This window comes from Hypanus sabinus, chromosome 11 (genome assembly GCF_030144855.1).
Source record: "Hypanus sabinus isolate sHypSab1 chromosome 11, sHypSab1.hap1, whole genome shotgun sequence".
In the NCBI taxonomy this organism is placed as follows: Eukaryota; Metazoa; Chordata; class Chondrichthyes; order Myliobatiformes; family Dasyatidae; genus Hypanus; species Hypanus sabinus.
In genome coordinates, this window is record NC_082716.1 from 106,867,913 (window position 1) to 106,887,948 (window position 20,036).

Sequence of the window (20,036 nt, forward strand, 5' to 3'; positions counted from 1 at the left end):
ATTATTGTAACTGGAACTTATAATTAGTACTGAAATATGCCCTTTGGTTCTGTGTTTTATATTCCGTTTGCACTCATATTTGTTGCTGTTTGTACAATTCTTTTGCATGCCGGGGGGAGGGGGGTGACATTCTGTGCTTTTTGAACAGGCTGGTTCCATGCTGTTTCTTTGTTTGGTGGTCGTCTGTGGGGAAGATGAATCTCAGGATTGTATACTGCATACATGCTTTGATAATAAACATACTTTGAATCCTTGAATATTGTGTTTGTTAGGTGTTATTATTGCATTCTTGATCTAAGTGTGTTTTTTTGTGCTGCATCGGATCCAGAGTAACAATTATTTTTTTCTCCTTTACCCTTGTGTACTGGAAAGTACATTAAACAACCCTGAATCTTAAAATATATTTTTGAGACAAGCCAATCAGTTCCGAAACCATTAGCCCTGGCTATCAAAACTTGACATTGGAACTCTCCTCTCCTATCAGATTCCTTCCTCTCCATCCTTTGACCTTTCCCACCCACTTGCCTTCACCTATCAGCTTCCAGGCAGCCTCCTTCCCCTCCTCTCACCTTTTAATTTTGGCATTAAAGGGTGAGACTGCATGAGAACAAACAAATATGATTTATTAATATTAATAAATAATATTAATACACACACACCCAGAGATAGGTGGATGGGAGAGAGGGAGGAAGGAAAGGGCTTATCTCATTGCTGTTGTGCTGAGCATTGTGGCATGTTATGTTGGTACCAGAATGTGTGGCAACACTTGCGGGCTGTCCCCAGCTCATCCTTTGGTTGTTATTAATGCCAATAGCACATTCCACCGTATGCTTCACTGTACACTTCATGGCCACTTTATTCGGTACAGGAGTGGGACTCGATGTGGTCTTCTGCTGCTGTAGTCCACCCATGTTGTACATTCAGAGATGCTCTTCTGCACACCACGGTTGTAATTAAGAGTTATCAGCTTGAACCAGTCCGGCCATTCTCCTCCAACCTCTCTCATTAACAAGGTGTTTCCATTCACAGAACTGTCGCTCAGGGGATGTTGCTTTGTTTTTGCGCACCGTTCTCTGTAAACGTACGGGCTGTCCCCAGCACATCCTGAGGTTGTGTTGGCTGTTAACCCAAACAACATATTTCCCCGTGTGTTTCAATGTACGTAAATACATTTGAACCTGCATCAATCAGTATCAGCAAGAGGCACGAACCGACTGTGGACTTCAGGAAGAGGACATTGGGTGAACACATAAAAGACCTCATTAGAGGGTTCAGCAGTAGAAAAGGCAAGAGCTCCAAGTTCATAAATATCAACATCTTGGAGGATCTATCCTGGGCCCAATACATTGATGCAATCCTGAAAGACACACGCCAGTGGCACCACCTCATTAGGAGATTCAGTATGTTTAAATGCTCAGATTTCTATAGACATACAGCATCATGGCCTGATATAGAAACACCAATGCCTTTGAATGGAAAATCCTACAAAAGGAAGTGGTTTCGGCTCAGTACACCACGGGGAAAGCTCTCCCAACCACTGAGCACATCCTGAATCACTGAATGTGTGTCTTCAGGCTCCTGTACCTCCTCCCTGATGGCAGCAATGAGAAGAGGGCAGGTTCTGGGTGATGGGGTCCTTAATGATGGATGCAACCTTTTTGAAACATCGCTCCTTGAAGATGTCCTGGATGCCGGGGAGGCCAGAGCCCGTGATGGAGCTGTCTGGATTCACAACTCTCTACAGCTTACTTCGATCCTGTGCAGTAGCTGCACCTCCTACCCCCAAACTGGTAAAATCACTACTTAGAAAAAACAATACTATGGGCCAGAAATATCATTTTCACAATACAAGATCATTTAAAAAATGCAGATCTGACCTACTTGTGATCATTGGTAATCTAATAACTGGCTACACTAGAATTAACATTTTAAAAAGTACTATGAACACCATTTAAAGGACATTTGGGCAGATACATAGGCAGGAAACTGATGTAACTGGAAGAAATTATAAGGGGGATGTCAGAGTTAAGTCATTACACAGAGCGGTGGGTGCATGGAATGCATTGCCAGGGCTGGAGCTAGAGGCAGATAAACTAGGGGCATTTAAGCAACTTTTAGAAAGGCTTCAGTCACCCCAACACTGAACTCATCTCACAATCTATGAACTCACTTTCTCAAAATCATTTTTTTTATTGTTGTCATTTTGTTTTAGTTTTTATATTTGCAGAGTCATTTTTTGTACACTGGTTGTGTGTCTTGGTTTACTTACTGCCTGTTACACCGCTGGTACTTAGGGCAGCGATGAAGCTCCTTCTTCTCTGTTGGTGTTCAGGGCTTCCTTCATCACGTCAGTAGCTTCCTCTCAGTTTTCACTCTTGTCAGCTATGCAAGTCCCGGGTGGAGACTCAGGAATACCGTCACACTCAGATGTAGGATTCTAAATTGCTGTTTCCATAACAGTTTTGTTCGACCAGCCAGAGTTGTTAGCCCTGAGCTGAACCCCCAAACCTGGAGGACCGGTGGACCCCTCTTAGTCTGGCCTCCACCCTTTGACCTGTTTTGCTTGGGTGACCGTACCAAGAGCCAAAGCACAAAGCCCCGACTCCAGCCAACATAGCTCTCCGAGTAATTGAGGTACACAAGCCTCCAAACCCAACAACAAAGTTCTGGTCCTCTTGGAGGTGTCTTGGTTTGTTCAAAATAAATATCTAACATGACTATCAAATTAGTTTGTGAGTAGTTTTTCATTGATTCACAGTACCCAAGACATCTTCAAGGAGCGGTGCCTCAGAAAGGTGACAAGGACCTCCCATCAGACAGAGCATGCCCTCTTCTCATTGCTACCGTCAAGGACGTGTTACAGAAGCCAGAAGGCACACACTCAGTGATTCAGGGACAGCTTCTTCCTCTTTGCCATCCAATTTCTAAATGGATATTGAACCCATAAATTATACCTCACTTTTTATAAGTATATTTTTTGGCATTCTTTTAACCTATTTAATATACATATATACTTACAGTAATCTATTTACTTTCTTTCTATATTATCACTGCTGCTGCTAAGTCAAATTTCACAACACATGCCACCGATAATAAACCAGTTTCTGATTCCGGGATTGAAAAGATTGTCATGTGAGGAGTGTTTGATGGCTCTGGGACTCATTCTACCGAGATGCAGAACTGAGTGTCATAGGAAGTCATTCCTGCCTGTGGCCATCAAACTTTACAACTCCTCCCTCGGAGTGTCAGACACCCTGAGCCAATAGGCTGGTCCTGGACTGGTTTCCTCTTAGCATAATTTACTTATTATTATTTAATTATTTATGGGTTTTATTTTGCTATACTTCCACACTGTTCTTGGTTGGTGTGACTGTAACAAAACCCAATGTCCCTCGGGATCAACAAAGTATGTCTGTCTGTTAATGTAAAGGAACCTTTAGGAAACAGTGATCATAATATGATTGAATTCATACCGCAAGTTGTATCAGTATTGCATGGAATAAAGGGAATTACAGAGGCATGAGAGAGGAGTTTACACAAATGGATTAGAGGATACTGGCAGGGGTGAGAGCAGAGCAGAGATGGCTGAAGTTTCTGGGAGTAGTTCACAAGGTGCAAGATAGTTATGTCCCATTGAAATTGTTCTTAAATGGCTGACAAGGGAAGTTAGGGACTGGATATAAGCCAAGGAAAGGCATATAAGGAAGCAAAAGTGAGTGGAAAGTTGGATGATTGGGAAGTTTTTAAAATCCAACAAAAGACAATTACATGCCATAAAAAGGGAAAAGATGAAATAGGAGGAGAAACTAACCAATAACATAAAGCAGAATACCCTAAGCCTTTTCAGTTATATAAAGATTAATAGGGAGGTGAGAGTTGATATTGGACCACTGGAAAATGATGCTGGTGAGCTAGTAATCGGGGACAAAGATATGGCGGATGAACTGAACAAGTACTTTGCATCAGTCTTCATTGTGGAAGACGTGTGCAGTGTGCCAAAGGTCTGTGAGCGATGATAAAATAACTCAAAAGTCAGCATGGTTTCTGTCAAGGGAGATCTTGCCTGACAAACCTGTTAAGAGTTCTTCAAGGAAGTAACAAGCAGGGTGGACAAAGGAAAGGTAATGAAAGTCATTTACTTGGATTTTCAGAAGACATTTGATAAGTTGCCACACATGAAGCTGCTTAGCAAGTTAAAATCCTATGGCATTACAGTAAAGATACAGGCATGAATAGAGGACTGGCTGACAAGCAGGAGGCAGCAAGAGGGAATAAAAGGAGCCTTTTCTGGTCGACTGCCAGTGACTAGTGGTGTTCCTCAGGGGTCAGTATTGGGACCTCTACTTTTCACATTGTATGTTAATAATTTGGATAACAGAACTGATGTATTTGTGGCAAAGTTAGCGGGTGATATGAAGATAGGTGGAGGGGCAGGTGGTGCTGAGGAAGCAATGTGATTGCAGCTGGACTTAAGACAAATTGAAGAATGGGCAAAAAAGTGGCAGATGGAATACAGTGTTGGGAAATGTACGATAATGCATTTTGGTAAAAGGAACAATAGTGTGGACTATTATCTGAATGGGGAGAAGGTTCAAACGTCAGAGGTGCAGAAGGAGTTGGAAGCCCTTGTGCAAGACTCCCAGGAGGTTAACTGTCGTCTCACCAGAATGCCAGCTGAACTACACCATGATGTCCTGGAACGTTACTATCACCATCTGCACGGGATTTGCAAAAAAGATTGCAAGGACTGCAAGAGGATCATCAGGGTCTCCTTCCCACCCACTAGGAGTGCTGTGTACGCAGGGCCAAGAATCCCTCCTACCTGTTCAACAATCTCCTTGATTCCCTCCCCCCCCCCACCCCCACTGTCAAGCAAGGAGGCCCACTGCATTAGGACATGGACTGTTGGCAAGGTTTCCCAATCTGGGAGTCCACAGATACCTTGCTTAATGGTATTGGTCCATGGTATTAAAAAAAAGTTTGGGAACCCCTGACTGTTAGGCTGGGAAACAGCTTCATCCCACCAAGCCCTGAGGCTACCGAACTCCCTGCCACCACCCAGGTCACATCACTTATGAAGTGCCAGTAGTGTGGAATTGTTGATTTTTTAAACTTGTGTTGTAAATGCACCTTATGCTAAATATCAACTTTCTTGAATATATTTTATTGTTTGTTAATTTACCCGTGGTAAAATTACTTTGTGTGTTTGTGAATTATATGCACTGTGATGTGCACGTTGGTCTGGAAGATTGCTTGGTAGTATACGTTTTTTGCGGTTGAATAACAATAGACGTAGAGGGCATTCTAACTGCCTGCACCACTGTCTGGTATGGGTGGGGGGGGGGGGTAGCTCCTACATAGGATCAAAGTAAACTGCAGAGAGTTGTAAACTCAGTCAGCTCCATCAGGAACACTAGTTTCCACTGTATCCGGGACATCTTCAAGGAGCAATGCTTCAGAAAGGCAGTGTCTATCATTGAAGACGCTTATTACCCAGGTCTGCCCTCTTCTCATTGTTACCATCAGGGAGGAGGTACAGCAGCCCGAAGATACATACTCAGCGATTCAGGAACAGCGTTTTCCCTTCTGCCATCAGATTTCTGAATGGACACCACCTCATTTCTTTTTAAATTTCTATTTTTGCACTACAGATTTTAATTTAACCACTATATATTTTTTTAAAACTGTAATTGAGATTTTCTGTATTTATCATGTATTGCTTTGTACTGCAAATTTAACAGATTTCACGATGAATGCCAGTGATACTGAACTTGACCAGGCTCTGTATCACAAGAAAGAAAAGTGAATGCACCTTCAAAAAGTCTAAAATAACGAGTCTGGGAGCTTATTCTCAAAAATAGTGAAGATTTATTTCATCTACTAGGGCTAAGGTAGCAGAAACCCACTGGAAACACCTTTAGATCAAATACAGAAAGGCAGCCTTTGCTTACCAAGGCAAGCTGGCTACAGAGGGGTATGAAATATTGACAAAACCTCTAATATTCCAGAAAATTCCATTTGTCCATTGAAATGTTTTCTTCAGAGAATGTTCCCTCTTTAAAAATTAAGCAGTAATTACAGTCCATGAGAGTTTCAGATGATATATATATTGTATAGCAAATCCCCATATTAATCTAAACAGCAGAAGCCCCTCCATTACCACCAAAACCTGCAGATACACTCCGTCAAGGCCAGCCTATATATCACAGCGACAATAATTCAATGTCTCGGTCCCAGGAGCAAGGAGAATCAAAACTATTAAAAATAAAACCCAGAAAAGCCCCCACCCCCACCCGTTTCCACCTCTCCCCACCCTCTCCCAGGACTTCTTCCTGCAAAAAAAAACACAGTACCTTCACAGAAAAAGCCCAGCTTTGTATTTTTTTAATATTTAAAAAGGCAGTCATTCAAATTATAGATCACTGCAGTATATACACGAAGATTAAATATGGAGAGATAAATATTTTTCCTACCTCAAAAATAATAACCTAGTTTGCCTCTTGGCATAAGTATTTAAGTGGGGGGAAACATTCTCTCCTGGTGCACAATTTTAATTCATTTGGGGGGTCAAGTTACAGATCACCACAGCCAGTAAAGGTTGCACTTTTAGCTTCCAGCATGGGGCTTGCTCCACAACTGCACTGCAAATGTCAGGATGCAAACTGAGACAATCCTAGCTCATCTCCACACTAAATCACAGCACTTAAACCACCCCCCCAACCCATCAATCAACAACTGCACTGAAAACGTCAGGACGCAAACTGAGACAGTCCCAGCTCACCTCCACACTAAATCACAGCACTCAACCCCCTCCCCCAATCAACAACTGACTCTTTTGTGATGTGCTTCTGGTAGGCATCTCTCAAATTTCCATCCAAATTCATTCCTGGCCGTGCAATCTGCATGGCTGACTCTATTCATTGACAATGATTGCAATTTCATGATTTAGGATTAAGCAGATTTGGTCAGAATTTTAGCAATTTTATACCTATCTCCTTCGTTTATTTTTATAACCAATTCATAATAATGATTCGGACTTCCCAGCACAAATCGGCTTAACATGATGCAGAGATTTCACTGGGTACAGGAAGAGGGTAAATTATTGCCTTACTCACTCTACCTTGGAAATGTAACGTGGTAGCATAACACTCCAGCTCCTACTTCAATCTCTGTTCCACTTCCACACTGCCTCTGCTGCTCTTTCTGTACAATGGTAAGTGAAGCCCAACGTTATTTTAATAAGCTAATCACAATAAATAGTGGACAATTATACTGGAACTTGGAGCTCCGCTAGACCTCTCTAGTCCTGTAGTTTAGTTAGGAAGCCATCAGAAGAACGGCCACATAACCTGTTTAATATCTACCATCAGCAATTTATTCCACCCCCTCCTCCGTTTTAGAAAAAGGCCACATTTTCAGCACGTGTCCAAACACTCTTGAAGCCTAGATTCAAGGGCAGTGTGGGCAATGCTGGAACACTGAATGACAAAGAAATCACAAAAGAAAAATCAGATCAGTCTTGATTTTTCAGTAAAAACGTTGCCAGGTAACCCCTCCCTCGCCCCCCCCCCCAAAACCTCCTTTAAAGCATATACCGCACTGTAGAACTAAATACCTTAATTGATTAAAAAAACTGCTTTGAATGCATTGTGCTCGTCAATAAATGGTGCAGGTTATTCTAGATATTGGTCGTCGAGAGTACTGATTAAATACCTCTTCAATCACACCTCGATTTGGAGTGCTGGGGGTGGAGAAGGGAGGGAAGCGAGAAGTGAAAGCAGGGGTACTAAATATTCTAAATACAAAAATATTTAGTTTTACAGTATCGAGTATGTGTTGGGAAAATACAAGGGAAGTCAGTTTCCTATGGAATTTTTAGAATTTAACATCAAAACCGCCAAATTCTTGTGAGACAGATTCATATGTGGCACTTATGATTAAAAGCTGACGTGCTCTGAATGGTGCAACCGTGCAGAATGTTCAGAGAAAATAAAAAGCTTCACTGTTCTGCACCCCAGTATAGAAATGCAAAATGGAAGTTTGCATAGATTTAAGACTAACAAAGTAGTAAGATAAGACACGTTATGGAATGTACAGCAAAGAGTTCCTTGGTAAGAATATACGTCAACTCCAAACCGCTGCTTTACCGCGCTGCTGTGTGCAGGTGGTGGAGGAGAGAGTGCGTGCGCATGCTCTGGGGGAGTTTTAAAAAAAAGAGTGGGCTGGCTATGGAAAAAACAGAGGCTGTGATTGGATTACAGATCGCTTTCGCCGTACAGAGCTGTGGAGAAAGACATATAATCCAGAGCACCAGGCACTGCATCGGGTCCTCTGTACGGAGCCATCCGGGCAATACAGTATTCAGCTTGGTCAGGGGGTAGCTCCCGGCGTAGCTCCTCTGCTGTGATGTAGTTCTGGAAAAAAAAATTAACACAGCTTGTCAGACCCCATCTATTACATCCAATTCTACCCCTTCTCTCTTTTCACTGCTACCAACAGCAAGGAGGTACAGGAGCTTGAAGACACACACTCAATGATTCAGGAGCATCTTCTTCCCATCTGCCATCTGATTTCTGAATGGACAATGAAGCCATGTACACTACCTCACTATCTTTTGTTCTTTTTGTCCAAATTAAATTAATTGTTTTTATATATTTTTTTTTTCTTATTCTCACGTTTCTATTGCTATGTCAGCACTGTACTGCTGCGACAAAGCAAAGCTGCCCTAAATACCAGCAGCATAACGGGCAGTAAGTGGTTCTATTTCACATCTTCCCTCAACTTTCTACTGGATAGGTAAGCTGTTAGCGTAACACCTTCCAGTGTTAGCTCCAAAGCAGAGGTTCAATTCCCATCACTGACCATAAGGAGTTTGTACATTCCGTGTCTGATGCTCCCACATTCCAAAGGTGTACGGATTCAGGTTAGTGAGTTGTGGGAATGCTTTGTCGGTGCTGTTCCTGCCCCAAGTGGGCTGGCCGTTGACAGAAAAAATGTATGCTTCAATGTACATTTGACAAATAAAGCTAATCTTTATCTCTTCTTCAGCAGGAGTCGGGAGATATACAGCACAAAAGCAGGCCCTTTGATTGGTCCATCATCACCAAACAACACACTCAAGCTTCGTCCATTTTCCTGTAATTGGCCCAGATCCCTAAATCAGGGGTTCCCAACATTTTTTATGCCACGGATCAAAACCATTAAGCAAGGGATCCATGGACCACAGGTTGGGAACCCCTGCTCTAAACCTCACCTATCCATTTACCTGTCCAAGAGTCTTTTAAGTATTACGACTGCTTCTATCACTTCCTTTCACACCTTGTTCCACACATCCCCCACCGTCCGTATGAAGACATTGTTCCTCATGTACCTCTTACACATGCATGTTCCAGTAATAATACTGGGAAAAACTGCCTATGTATTCATCCTTTCTCTTATGGTGAAAAGCATCTTCTGAACAGTCTCTCTCTGGCAATGTGGCACTCCCTCAGGAAAACCTTTTTTCAGTTAGATACTCCATCTGAACTGTCTCTCTCTGTATTGCAGCATTCCCTCATGACTACCTCTCAGATGTGAGATGCCTCTTCTGAACTGACTCTCTGGCAATGCTGCACTCCTACAATAGAACTTCAGACAGTGAGATACTTCTTCCGAACTCACACTCGCTGGCAATGTGGCACTCTCTCAGGAGTATCCTGAAGATACATCTCTACCAAAGGAGGTGTAAAGCACTCCTTCCCTCTGCTAGTCTGTAGGTCACCCTTGGGCAAGGTGTAGCACCTGCTTACCCTCCCCCGGATCAGGGTCACTTGAAACCATGGGAGCAAGTGGTGGATGGTCCTATGAGCAGCCGGTGCAGATCACAAATCCTGGTTATGTGACAACTGACGCCAGGCAGACAATCTCTGAAGAGTATTGATAATGGCTGGGGTCACCTGTCTTGTAAAGACACTGCCCAGAAGGTGGCAATGGCAAACCACTTCTGCAGAAAAATTTGCCAAGAAGAATGATCAGAAAGACCATGATTGCCCACAACATAATAATGATGACGATTTTTTTCAGTCTGCCAAGGTAGTGAGGCTGCAGGGGCATTGCTATTATCTGCCTACAACTGTAGCAGCACCTCCCAAACCTACAAGCTCTCCTAATGAGGATGGCACCAGAGACCTGAGAACAACATCACACACCATCCCAGCTTGGAAATCACTGAACCGAAATCCTGCAAGTTCCTGACTTTGGCAGGTCTGCAATAGTTCAAACAGGTGGGCAGCACGGTAGTGTAACGGGTCAGCGCTATGCTTTACAGGACCAGGATACCTGCACAGTCTGTCTTCTGCACTCTGGCTGAACACTCCCATTTGGTGGCGTTTTGTTGATCCTGTTATAGTTACTATTTTATAGATTTACTGTGAATGCCCACAAGGAAAAGAATCTCAGGGTTGTGTATGTTGACATACATGTACGCTGATAATAAATTTACTCTGAAGTTTGACTGATTCACGCTGATATCTGTACGGAGTTTGTACTTGCTCCCTGTGACCACAGGGGTTTTCTCTAGGTGCGCCAGTTTCCTCCCACATCCCAAGGACATACAAGTTAGGGTTAGTAAGTTGTGGGCAAGCTATGTTGGCGCCAGAAACGTGGTGACACTTACATAGAACATAGAATAGTACAGCACATTACAGGCCCTTCGGCCCACAATGTTGTACCAACCCTTAAACCCTGCCTCCCATATAACCCCCCCATCTTAAATTCCTCCATATACCTGTCTAGTAGTCTCTTAAATTTCACTAGTGTATCTGCCTCCACCACTGACTCAGGCACTGACTTGCGGGCTGCTCGCAGCACGATCCTGATCTGATTTGATGGAAGGTGAAACACTTCACTGTATGTTTCAATGTATATGTGACAAATTAAGCTCATCAGATCTACAGAAGTGGTTTGCCATTGCTTTCCTCTGGACAGTGTCTTTACAAGACGGGTGACCCTAGCCTTCATCGATACTCTTCAGAGATTGTCTGCCTGGAGTCAGTGGTCACATAACCAGGACTTGTGATCTGCACAGGTGACCATCCAACACCTGCTCCCATTGCTGTAGTGGCAATTCCAGATCACAAAAGCACGGGAAGCTTGTTTCTGTCCCCGCCTCCAAACAGAACTGAGCACAGGCTTTTCTCCAAGGTTCAGATACTCATTTGATTGAACCAAACCAAACCTGTTGGGACAGTTGAAGACATCAAGCAACAACAATGTTCAGGCAGGGAGCTGTCCTCCAAATCACCTTTAAATCAAAGGGATTTTTTTTTAAATAACTTAACTTCAAAGATGGTATCTGGTCTCCAAAGCAAAAGTTAATAAATCAGCACTTTTAATACACTGGTATGGGACAGTGTGGCTGATAGCAGATTCCCACTTCACAAAAGATTAGCGTTCTACTTCAAAAACCCATCTGTCTATTCAGCACTTTCAGCTCATCTGTAAAGACTTTACGGATAATTTTAACCTTTGTCGTCTGGGTGCGAATTTCAAATGGATTAGTAATTCAAAAGAAGAAAAAGTGCTTTTCCAAACATGTTTCACTTTTAAAATAACAGATTATTCTACCTTGCAGCAAGTTATCTTGGAACTTTTCAACTACAATCGTTTACCTTGTCGCCTGCCAAAATCTTGAAGGAGGCCATGACTTGTTCAGCTGTATCAGTGTCTGTTGTCTCCTGTGACATGAAGTCGATGAAGGCTTGGAATGATACTTCCTCGGTGTTGTTGGGGGCAACAACGCCCATTATGCGCGCAAACTCAGCTTCACCCTGGGGGAGAGCAGCAATGAAGTGAAACACAAGATAATGGGAGTAGGCCCCCAGGCCCTTCAATCCTACCCCATTTAATCTGATCGCGACTGAAATAAAGGCTCGCCTCAACACTTGTGCTTTTTCTTCGCGCCCCTCTATTCCTCAAATCTTTACCCACCTCCACTGAACACTAATTTCCACCACTCTCGCAGGCGGAGAGTTCAAGACATTCACTGGCAGCTGAAAAAAGAGATTTCAACATATCTCATTTTTAAATGACCAGCCCCTATCAAGTATGTCCCCTCATTTGAGAGTCTCCCAGTTGTAAAATAAAATCCCAATATCCACTCTGTCAAAGCCCTTAGGATCTGATGTTTGAATCAGGTTAATCTCTAGGAGTCCAGGTGCAAACTATTCAGTTCTTTGTTAGGCCAACCCTCCTGTCTCAAGCCTCATGAATCTTCTTTGTACTAAAAGAAGTGTTTGGCAAAAAAAAGGCAAGAGGTAAATTATAGAATAACTTCCTTGCCATCATGACTTGCCCTAGGCAGGTCAAATTTAATGCACCAAGGTGCACACTCAGCTGGCCAGTAAGACACCCATTTGGAATTTGCAACTGAGGGATTCCAGACTGCAGTTGACTCTGAACAGAAGCTATGCCAAGACTTTATGGAAAATAGGCAACCGTTGACTAGACACTGCCACACCGAAGTGAAAATAATATTCTATTTTCCACCCCCCCCCCAAATTTTTTGCCACTTTTTATCCAAAATCCTCAACATAATTTGTCCTTTGTTTGAGAATACAGAGGTTGAGTTTCATGAATAATCAGCACTGTCTATGGACTCAGTTTTGTTCTGAATGCTGTTGCTTGCTTAATTGTTTGCATGATTTGGGTTTTTTTCCCTCTCTCTGCGCATTGGGTGTTGGTCTTTCATTTAAATTGGGTTCTTTCAGGCTTCTTGCTTTACGGCTGCCTAAAGGTGATGAATCTCAAGCTCATATAATTTATACATACTTTGATAATAAACATACGTTTGAACTTGGGTGTGAAACAGAAATTGAAACAGAGCTTCCCCAATCCATATCTTGAGTATTCTTTGCCTTCTTGTCGTCAGGAAATCCATACTGAGCAGGGAGCTTTTTTCACCTCGCAATTCAAGTACAATTTTAGAGAGTAATTCTATTTGGGAATCGCACCACCTTAAAGTGGGAAAGGCTTCACCTTACTTCTGAAAAATCTTTAGATTGTCACCAAAGCAGCCAGCCAATAGATTCATGTAACTGTCAGTGCCAAAACATGATATGAATGTCTGGAACCAAATTGACTACATTTCCAGAAATTAGAGTGGGACTCAGCTTATTTGATGCAGGCAAAGATGACCAAGAACTTGGGCAAAAAAAACCTTCAAAATTATTCAGCAATTGAGAGGGGTTTGACAGTAAGATGTCTTGGATTAAATTTTTGCTGGATTTTCTGCTTCATTCCACCTCAAATTTCCTCTTAAACCATCACGCATCTGCAGAGCAGAGACTGCATGTTTAAGTGAAGTAGATGAAAATATCTGCACACTAAAACCAATTGCCTCGTTTTCAGTAGATCTCGAGAACAAAAACTGGGAATGCTTTGAAAGAATAACCCAGTTGGAGGTACTTTGAAACAATTTATCTGGCCAGTTGAAGTTGCAAATTATTGCCCAATCTGAAACCTACTTATCTATTGGACACAAAGAAATTTTATGGTGTGACTGAGTAAGACTACCTTTACAAGAGATTTACTGAACACAGGTCAAACGCCAGGTATTGCTGGCTGAAGATGTGAAGGAGGAACAGGAACCGTACCAGACTGTAGCCCGTAGAGATAAGCAGAGCCCGGAAATCATCAGCGTCCATCAGCCCGGTTCGCTTCTGAGCGAGCAGGAGAAAAATACATGCACACAGAGGGCATGGTACCATGAACAAGGGTTTACATATCAGACGAGACAGGTACGGAACCAAATCCAGAGGAGCAGGAAAAGAAAACACAAATGTAAAAGAACAGGAGAGGGTAATTTAAAAAGGAATTTGGGGACAGGCCAGGACACAGAATCCAGGAGAGAAGTGGAGGAAAAAAAAACATAGTTAGCTATTGACGGACTCATAATTCATTCAAATCATCTATACCTGCTGGTCATTTCCAACATCGTAGCCCAAGCTGATAAGGCAGGCTTTAAACTCTTCAGGTCCCAGTTTCCCGCTATGGTCCTATATGAGGTCGCGGTGCAGACCAGAGCATGCAGGTGACATGATGTGTGCACACACAGTGGGGGGGGGGGGGGGGTAAATCAGAGGTAGGGAGGAATGGAGGGGGAAAAGAAGGGGAAAGAGGAGGGTGGCATTTTGGTGCAGTCGGTGATCCGGCACAGCATGCACCATGCACAAAACATGCAGATGGAGAGAAGGGAAATAAAACTGTTAGACAACGAACAATGGAAAACACTTAAATGAAAATCAAATTCCAAACGAAATCATGAATTTCAAACAAACCCCATCTTAAAACAGTACCAAACAATTATATAATGAGCAAGTCAGTAAACATATCACTCTCACTGAAGTTACTTCTGTCACTTTTTCATAAGTTAACTATCTCATTAAAAATTTCAAGAAGTATTTTATACCCATTTAATAAGGATAATATCAATCTCGTCCTTGATCCGTTATTTCAAAATAAAATTAAAACCACATTTGGCAAATCAGTGAACAATCTAAAGTTGTACTTCTAGAATTATCAATGGGCAACATTAAATGGAACAAATGAATGCCTAAAATTAAATTGGACCAAAATTTTAAGGTTAGAAAGCCTGAGGAATGATTGATTTTAACATTACTAATGTGACGGCTGTAATTTGCACTGTGCCCACGAAAGCAAGTATGACCTCAAGGGAATAGGTGAGGTAGAATTCTCTTAAACTCAGTTGCTCAGTTTTAAAATACAGCTCACAGGATTTGAACAATGTACCGTAGCCCACCAGACGCTCAAATCATTCAGTATCATTTCACAAAGCTCTCAATTCCTTGATTTTTCAATCCACCTCCACCTTAAAATCTACCTAATGGTCTGTTCTTCACCATCCTTGGATCCTCTGTGGTGATAGTGGGGGGGGGGGGGGGGGGGGGAGCAACAAATTTCCAAGGTTCATTACCTCCCCGAGGAGAAATTTTGTCCATCTCAGTTGACAAGGTGATGAACCTGCCAGGCGTATTGGTAGGAACAGATATATTGGGGATATTTAAGAAACTTAAATAAGCATATGGATGATCAAAAAATGCTGGGAGATGTGGGAGGGAAGGATTAGACTGACTGATGTTGGACTAGGTTAAACGGTTAGAGCAATATTGTGGGCCAAAGAACCTGTACTGTTCTACATGTAGTTACGCAGGATATTGTCATTGAAAACCATGTCCCCTTACTTGGGACTCTCCCACTAGTGAAAACATCTCAACTTATTACCTGCCAAGTATCACAACTGTCCCCCCTTCCCATTAGGATCTTGTGTTACCCCTCATTCTTCAAAACTCAAAGAATTCAAACTGAAACTATCCAGAGCAGGGGTCCTCAGACCCTTGCTTAATGGCATTGGCCCATGGCATAAAGAAATGGTTCAGAACCCCTGGTCCGGCTTCTCTTTCGATAGGACAATCGTCTCATTGCAGGAATTGGCCTGATGAATCTACTTTGGACTCCAGTACTACTATAGGTGCCATGCATGTGTTTTCTATCTGCAGTGTATTCTGTTGTATGTTTATTATGGTAACCAGTCATGTGGAGTTGGGGCAGGGAGGCACAGTAAAAGCGAAGGGAATAAGTTACATATGCATGCTTTGTTCTGGGCAGTTTAATTTGGCAACTGCTGGGTGTCAAGTCTTTTGTTGACCACTTTATATTGACTTTGTTACATAGCTTCAAGATTGTTTGTTTCACAAGTTACTAATAAAGGGTCAGTTCATTTCTTCCACTTGGTGGAACATTATTATTGTATGATTGGAAGGTGTGCCATACAATGATAACAACCTGTGCTAGGTTGCCAGCAGTGGCATTGGTTTGTTAAATTTGCTGCTAGTAAAGGGACCAAAACATTCAGTATTTCAGCTGTAGCCTCACCAACATCCTGTTAACCTTCTGTAACTCACAAACTAGAACACTCAGTTCCATCTGAACTTCACTTTCTTCAGGTCACTTTCCATTTAAAACATCTGTCTTTTGATTTTCCTCACCAAACCACAGACTTTCCTGCATTAAACTTCAGTTGTTAGTTTTTTTGGAACATCACCCAGCATCCATTCTGTTCTAGAATCACTGTGGCCTCATCACACTGTGGCCTTCCACTTCCTTTCACACTGTCAGCCAGCTCGGAAACTTTATATTTTGTTTTCCCCTCTAGGTCGTTAAAGCAAGTAGTCATCAATTGAGGCCAAGAAACAATCACGGGGATACTCCTCTAGTTACATTCCTCCAGCCTGAAAGAACCCATCCACTCTTCCCTAGTGTGACAGACATTTCAGTCCATGCTGACACTTCCTTAGGAGTTCATGAACTTTCTGCGTGACATCTAAAACTTTGACAAACTTTAATAGATGTGCAATGGGGAATATACTGACTGACTGCATCACAGCCTGGTATGGAAACACCATTGCCCTTGAACGGAAATCCTAAAATAAAAGTAGTGGATACAGCCTAGTTCATCAAGGGTAGAGCTCTCCACTCTCCCCACCATTGAGCACCTCTACGCAGAGCGCTGTTACAGGAAAGCAGCCTCCACCATTAGGGATCACCAGCACCCAGGTCATGCTCTCTTCTTGCTGCTGCCATCAGGTTCAGGGACAGTTTCTACCCTTCAACCATCAGGCTCTTGAACCACAATCTATGGACTCACCTTCAAGGAGTCAACATCCCATGTTCTCAATATTATTTATTAATTATTAAGTTGAAGTTGGTGAAGCCTTTCATTGATTCTATTATGGTTATTATTCTATCGCAGACTTATTGAGTATGCCGGCAAAAAATGAATCTCGGGATTGTACACGATGACATGCATGTGCTTTGATAATGAATTTACTTTGAACTTCCTCCAGTAGGTTTGGGCTCTCAGGAAGCTAGTACGATGTGCCACCTTCTCAAATGCCTTTCAAATTATCAATTCTCATTGCCACATCCTCAGAGAATTCAATCAAATTTTTCAAACCTGATTTATCTTCCATAAAACTACTTTGACGATATTTAATAATTTACAGCTTCCCCAAATGATTAGTCATTTCCCTTTTGATCCGACTCTAGCATCCTGCCAACAGATGTAAAACTCATTGCTCTGCCTTCCTGTCTTCCTCTCTCTCTGGAAGGAACCACCACTGACCATTTTTCTATCCTTCTGATGCTCTCCCAAAATTTGGAAAGTTTTAAAAAAGTTTTCAACCAACAGGCCCACTATTTTTGTCGTCCCATCCTTTAAAAAAAAATCCATCGGGTCCCAACAATTTGTCTGCCTTTAGCCCCATGGATTTCTCCGATGCCTCATCCCTTGCAATTGAGATTTATTTATTTAATTTAATCTTTTTTCTCCACAAATTTCTTGAATTGAGCCCACCTGTAATCTTAGGGGTATTTCAAAGTTCGAAGTAAATTTTATTATCAGAGTACATATATATCAACATATATATATTGTGTTGGCACTTGAGCAAGGCACTTAACAACACATTGCTCTGCGACGACACCAGTGTCAAGCCGCTTGAGTCCTAGTGCCCTTCCCTTGGACAACATCGGTGGCGTGGAGAGGGGAAGGCTTGCAGCTTGGGCAACTGCCGGTCTCCCATACAACCCTGCCCAGGCCTGCGCCCTGGAAACTCCAGGCACAGATCCATGGTCTCTTGAGACCGACGGATGCCACAACACAACACAACAACATATATATCACCACATACAACCTTGAGATTCATTTTCCTGCAGGCATACTGAGCAAATCTATAGAATAGTAACTCTAACAGGATCAATGAAAGATCAAGCAAAGTGCAGAAGACAACAAACTGTACAAATGCGAATATAAATAAACAGCAGTAAGTAACAGGAACATGAGATAAAGAGTCCTAAAGTGAGATCACTGATTGTGGGAACATCTCGATGAATGGCAAGTGAGTGTAGTTATCCTCTTTTGTTCAAGAGCTTCATGGTGCTGGGGTAGTAACTGTTCTTGAACATGGTATCCTCCACGGTGGAGTGATACAAAAAAAAATCATTGGTATGACTCAACAGCCATTCCTTTATCAAGCAAGCAGCCTCATTCTCCAGATCTATGTTTGCCGCAGAGATTTCTGATATCACAAAGCTCTTTAAAAATCAATTTCCACCCTTGTGAGCTGCTTTGTCATTCAGTGTATGATGCCAAACCTTACTAGTCACCTTGTGTATCCTCCTTTGCAATATAACATTACTCTCCACCTCCTTTGTCAACCAAACTAACCTCGACGATGTTTTAAAATCTTGCCAAACTTGCTTGCAAATATATTGTTTCTTAAATCTGGAGAAAGGAAACAAGCTTTACTTTTCTAAATCCAATATGGGGACATGAAGAGAGTGAGAGCCTGTCCGTCCTTAAGACGCGAGGCTTGGAGAAGTGACGCGAAAGAGTGTAACATTGGAGCAGCAAGTTGGTCTCTGCTCTCGCTGTTGCAGCAGGGAACTTTCTCTCCCTTGTTAGAGAAACAGCCTGTCTGAGATAGCCAAATGCTGGTTTGTGAACTGTAGTCTGATGGACTCTGGAGGAGTTGGTGCAGGCGGGGGTGGAAGTGGCAGCTTTAATGCTTTTGCTGCTGCTTGTGTGAAGGGGAGGGGGCTTCGATGTTTCAATCGTTCTGTGGGGTATCTTTGTTTTGTGGATGTCTGTGTAGAGAACAAATTTCAGATTGTATATTATATACATACTCTGATATTAAATGTACTTCGAAAGTTTTGAAAATGGCAATGCAAAAATTCGATGTTGACTAAAACCAAAAGCATGCTGCTATGTCACACACTTAATGCAAACAATCCCTGCATGAATTTGATGTCCTCTCCCTGCAGCTCTGCTTGGAATTTTCTAAATCCCATATGACCTATACATTAAAATCACATTAACTGAATATTTAAATGTCATTGGAATATTAAATCTGAGCAAAACTACAGTACTGTGCAAAACTCTTAGGTACATATATACAGCTATGGTGGCTAGGACTTTGTACAGTACTGTATTTGTCATCCTGGAGCAGATAGTGTTTGTAAACCTGGCAGGAGCAAAGGATGTTGGGAATGGTGAGGGTGGAACACCACGATATCATGGCTGCAGACACCTCCCCGCCCTGAGACACCAGGCAAGGTCACTAGATTCCAAACAATTGGTTTATTGATCATTACAGAATGTCTCTCTGGTGCCTTCCACGTCCTCCCCTGTCCTTTCCCCCTTTCCCAACCATGATTCCCCTCCCCCGTCACCTTCTCATTCTCAGTCCACAATAGAGAGCCACATCAGAATCAGGTTTATCGTCACTCACACGTCATAATTTTTTGTGGCAGCAGTACAGTGCAATACATAAGATTACTAAGGTACTGTGCAGAAGTTTTAGGCATCCTCACTACATACAAGTGCCTCAGACTTCTGCACAGTACTGTACTTTAAAGAAAGCTGCTCCAAGTTTAAGGCACAGATCAGGTGCAGCTGCAGTCCCACTGCATGCCCTGTGGTACTAGTCACTGCAGGCTCAGCAGCAATGCAATACTAAATATACAACCCAAAAGCAATATTTTCTGCATTCTTCTCTGTTTTGTCACTAATTCCACATCTTGCAAAAACAAGGGCTTGGAATACTGACAGGGTCCATAGTAACTCGATAATCGCCAAACTTTCTGGCAAGATTTTTGGAATAATAATTACTGGGCAGAGAAACAAAAAAACATCTACTTTAAAGTTGCAATTAATGGATTCACATATTCACGTCTATTAGACACACTGAAAGGAACTTGGTTAGAGGCCTTGTTCTTAATTTCTTATGCTGGTAATGTTGGAAACCACCGTTTTCTTTTTAATACCACTTTTTATAAGATATGTTCTTTTTAAGAAACTCGAGTATTTTCACACTCACTGTTATTCTGCTTTCTGCCAGCTAAATCAGCGGTTTATCACCTTTAATGCTGGAGGAAGTCAGCAGGTTGAGCATACTTCCCATTCTGACGTGTCAGTCCAT

The 20,036-nt window shown here is 42.3% G+C and overlaps 1 protein-coding gene across 4 annotated transcripts in view; it reads right to left on the bottom strand.

Moving 5' to 3' along the window:
- Positions 1-5,845: 5,845 nt before the first annotated feature.
- LOC132402251 (alpha-actinin-1-like) overlaps positions 5,846-20,036 on the bottom strand; it is a 158,677-nt gene continuing 144,486 nt past the window's right edge. For 2 of the 4 annotated variants that reach the window (XM_059985038.1, XM_059985037.1), the window contains exons 19-21: positions 13,632-13,697; positions 11,649-11,807; positions 5,846-8,414 (exon numbers count right to left, since the gene is read on the bottom strand). In XM_059985038.1, coding sequence (XP_059841021.1) covers positions 8,256-8,414; positions 11,649-11,807; positions 13,632-13,697 — 384 coding nt within the window. In that variant the 3' untranslated portion in view covers positions 5,846-8,255. Of the gene's footprint in view, positions 8,415-11,648; positions 11,808-13,631; positions 13,698-13,952; positions 14,034-20,036 lie in introns of all 4 variants that reach the window. The other 2 variants (XM_059985035.1, XM_059985036.1) reach the window with 1 other exon arrangement.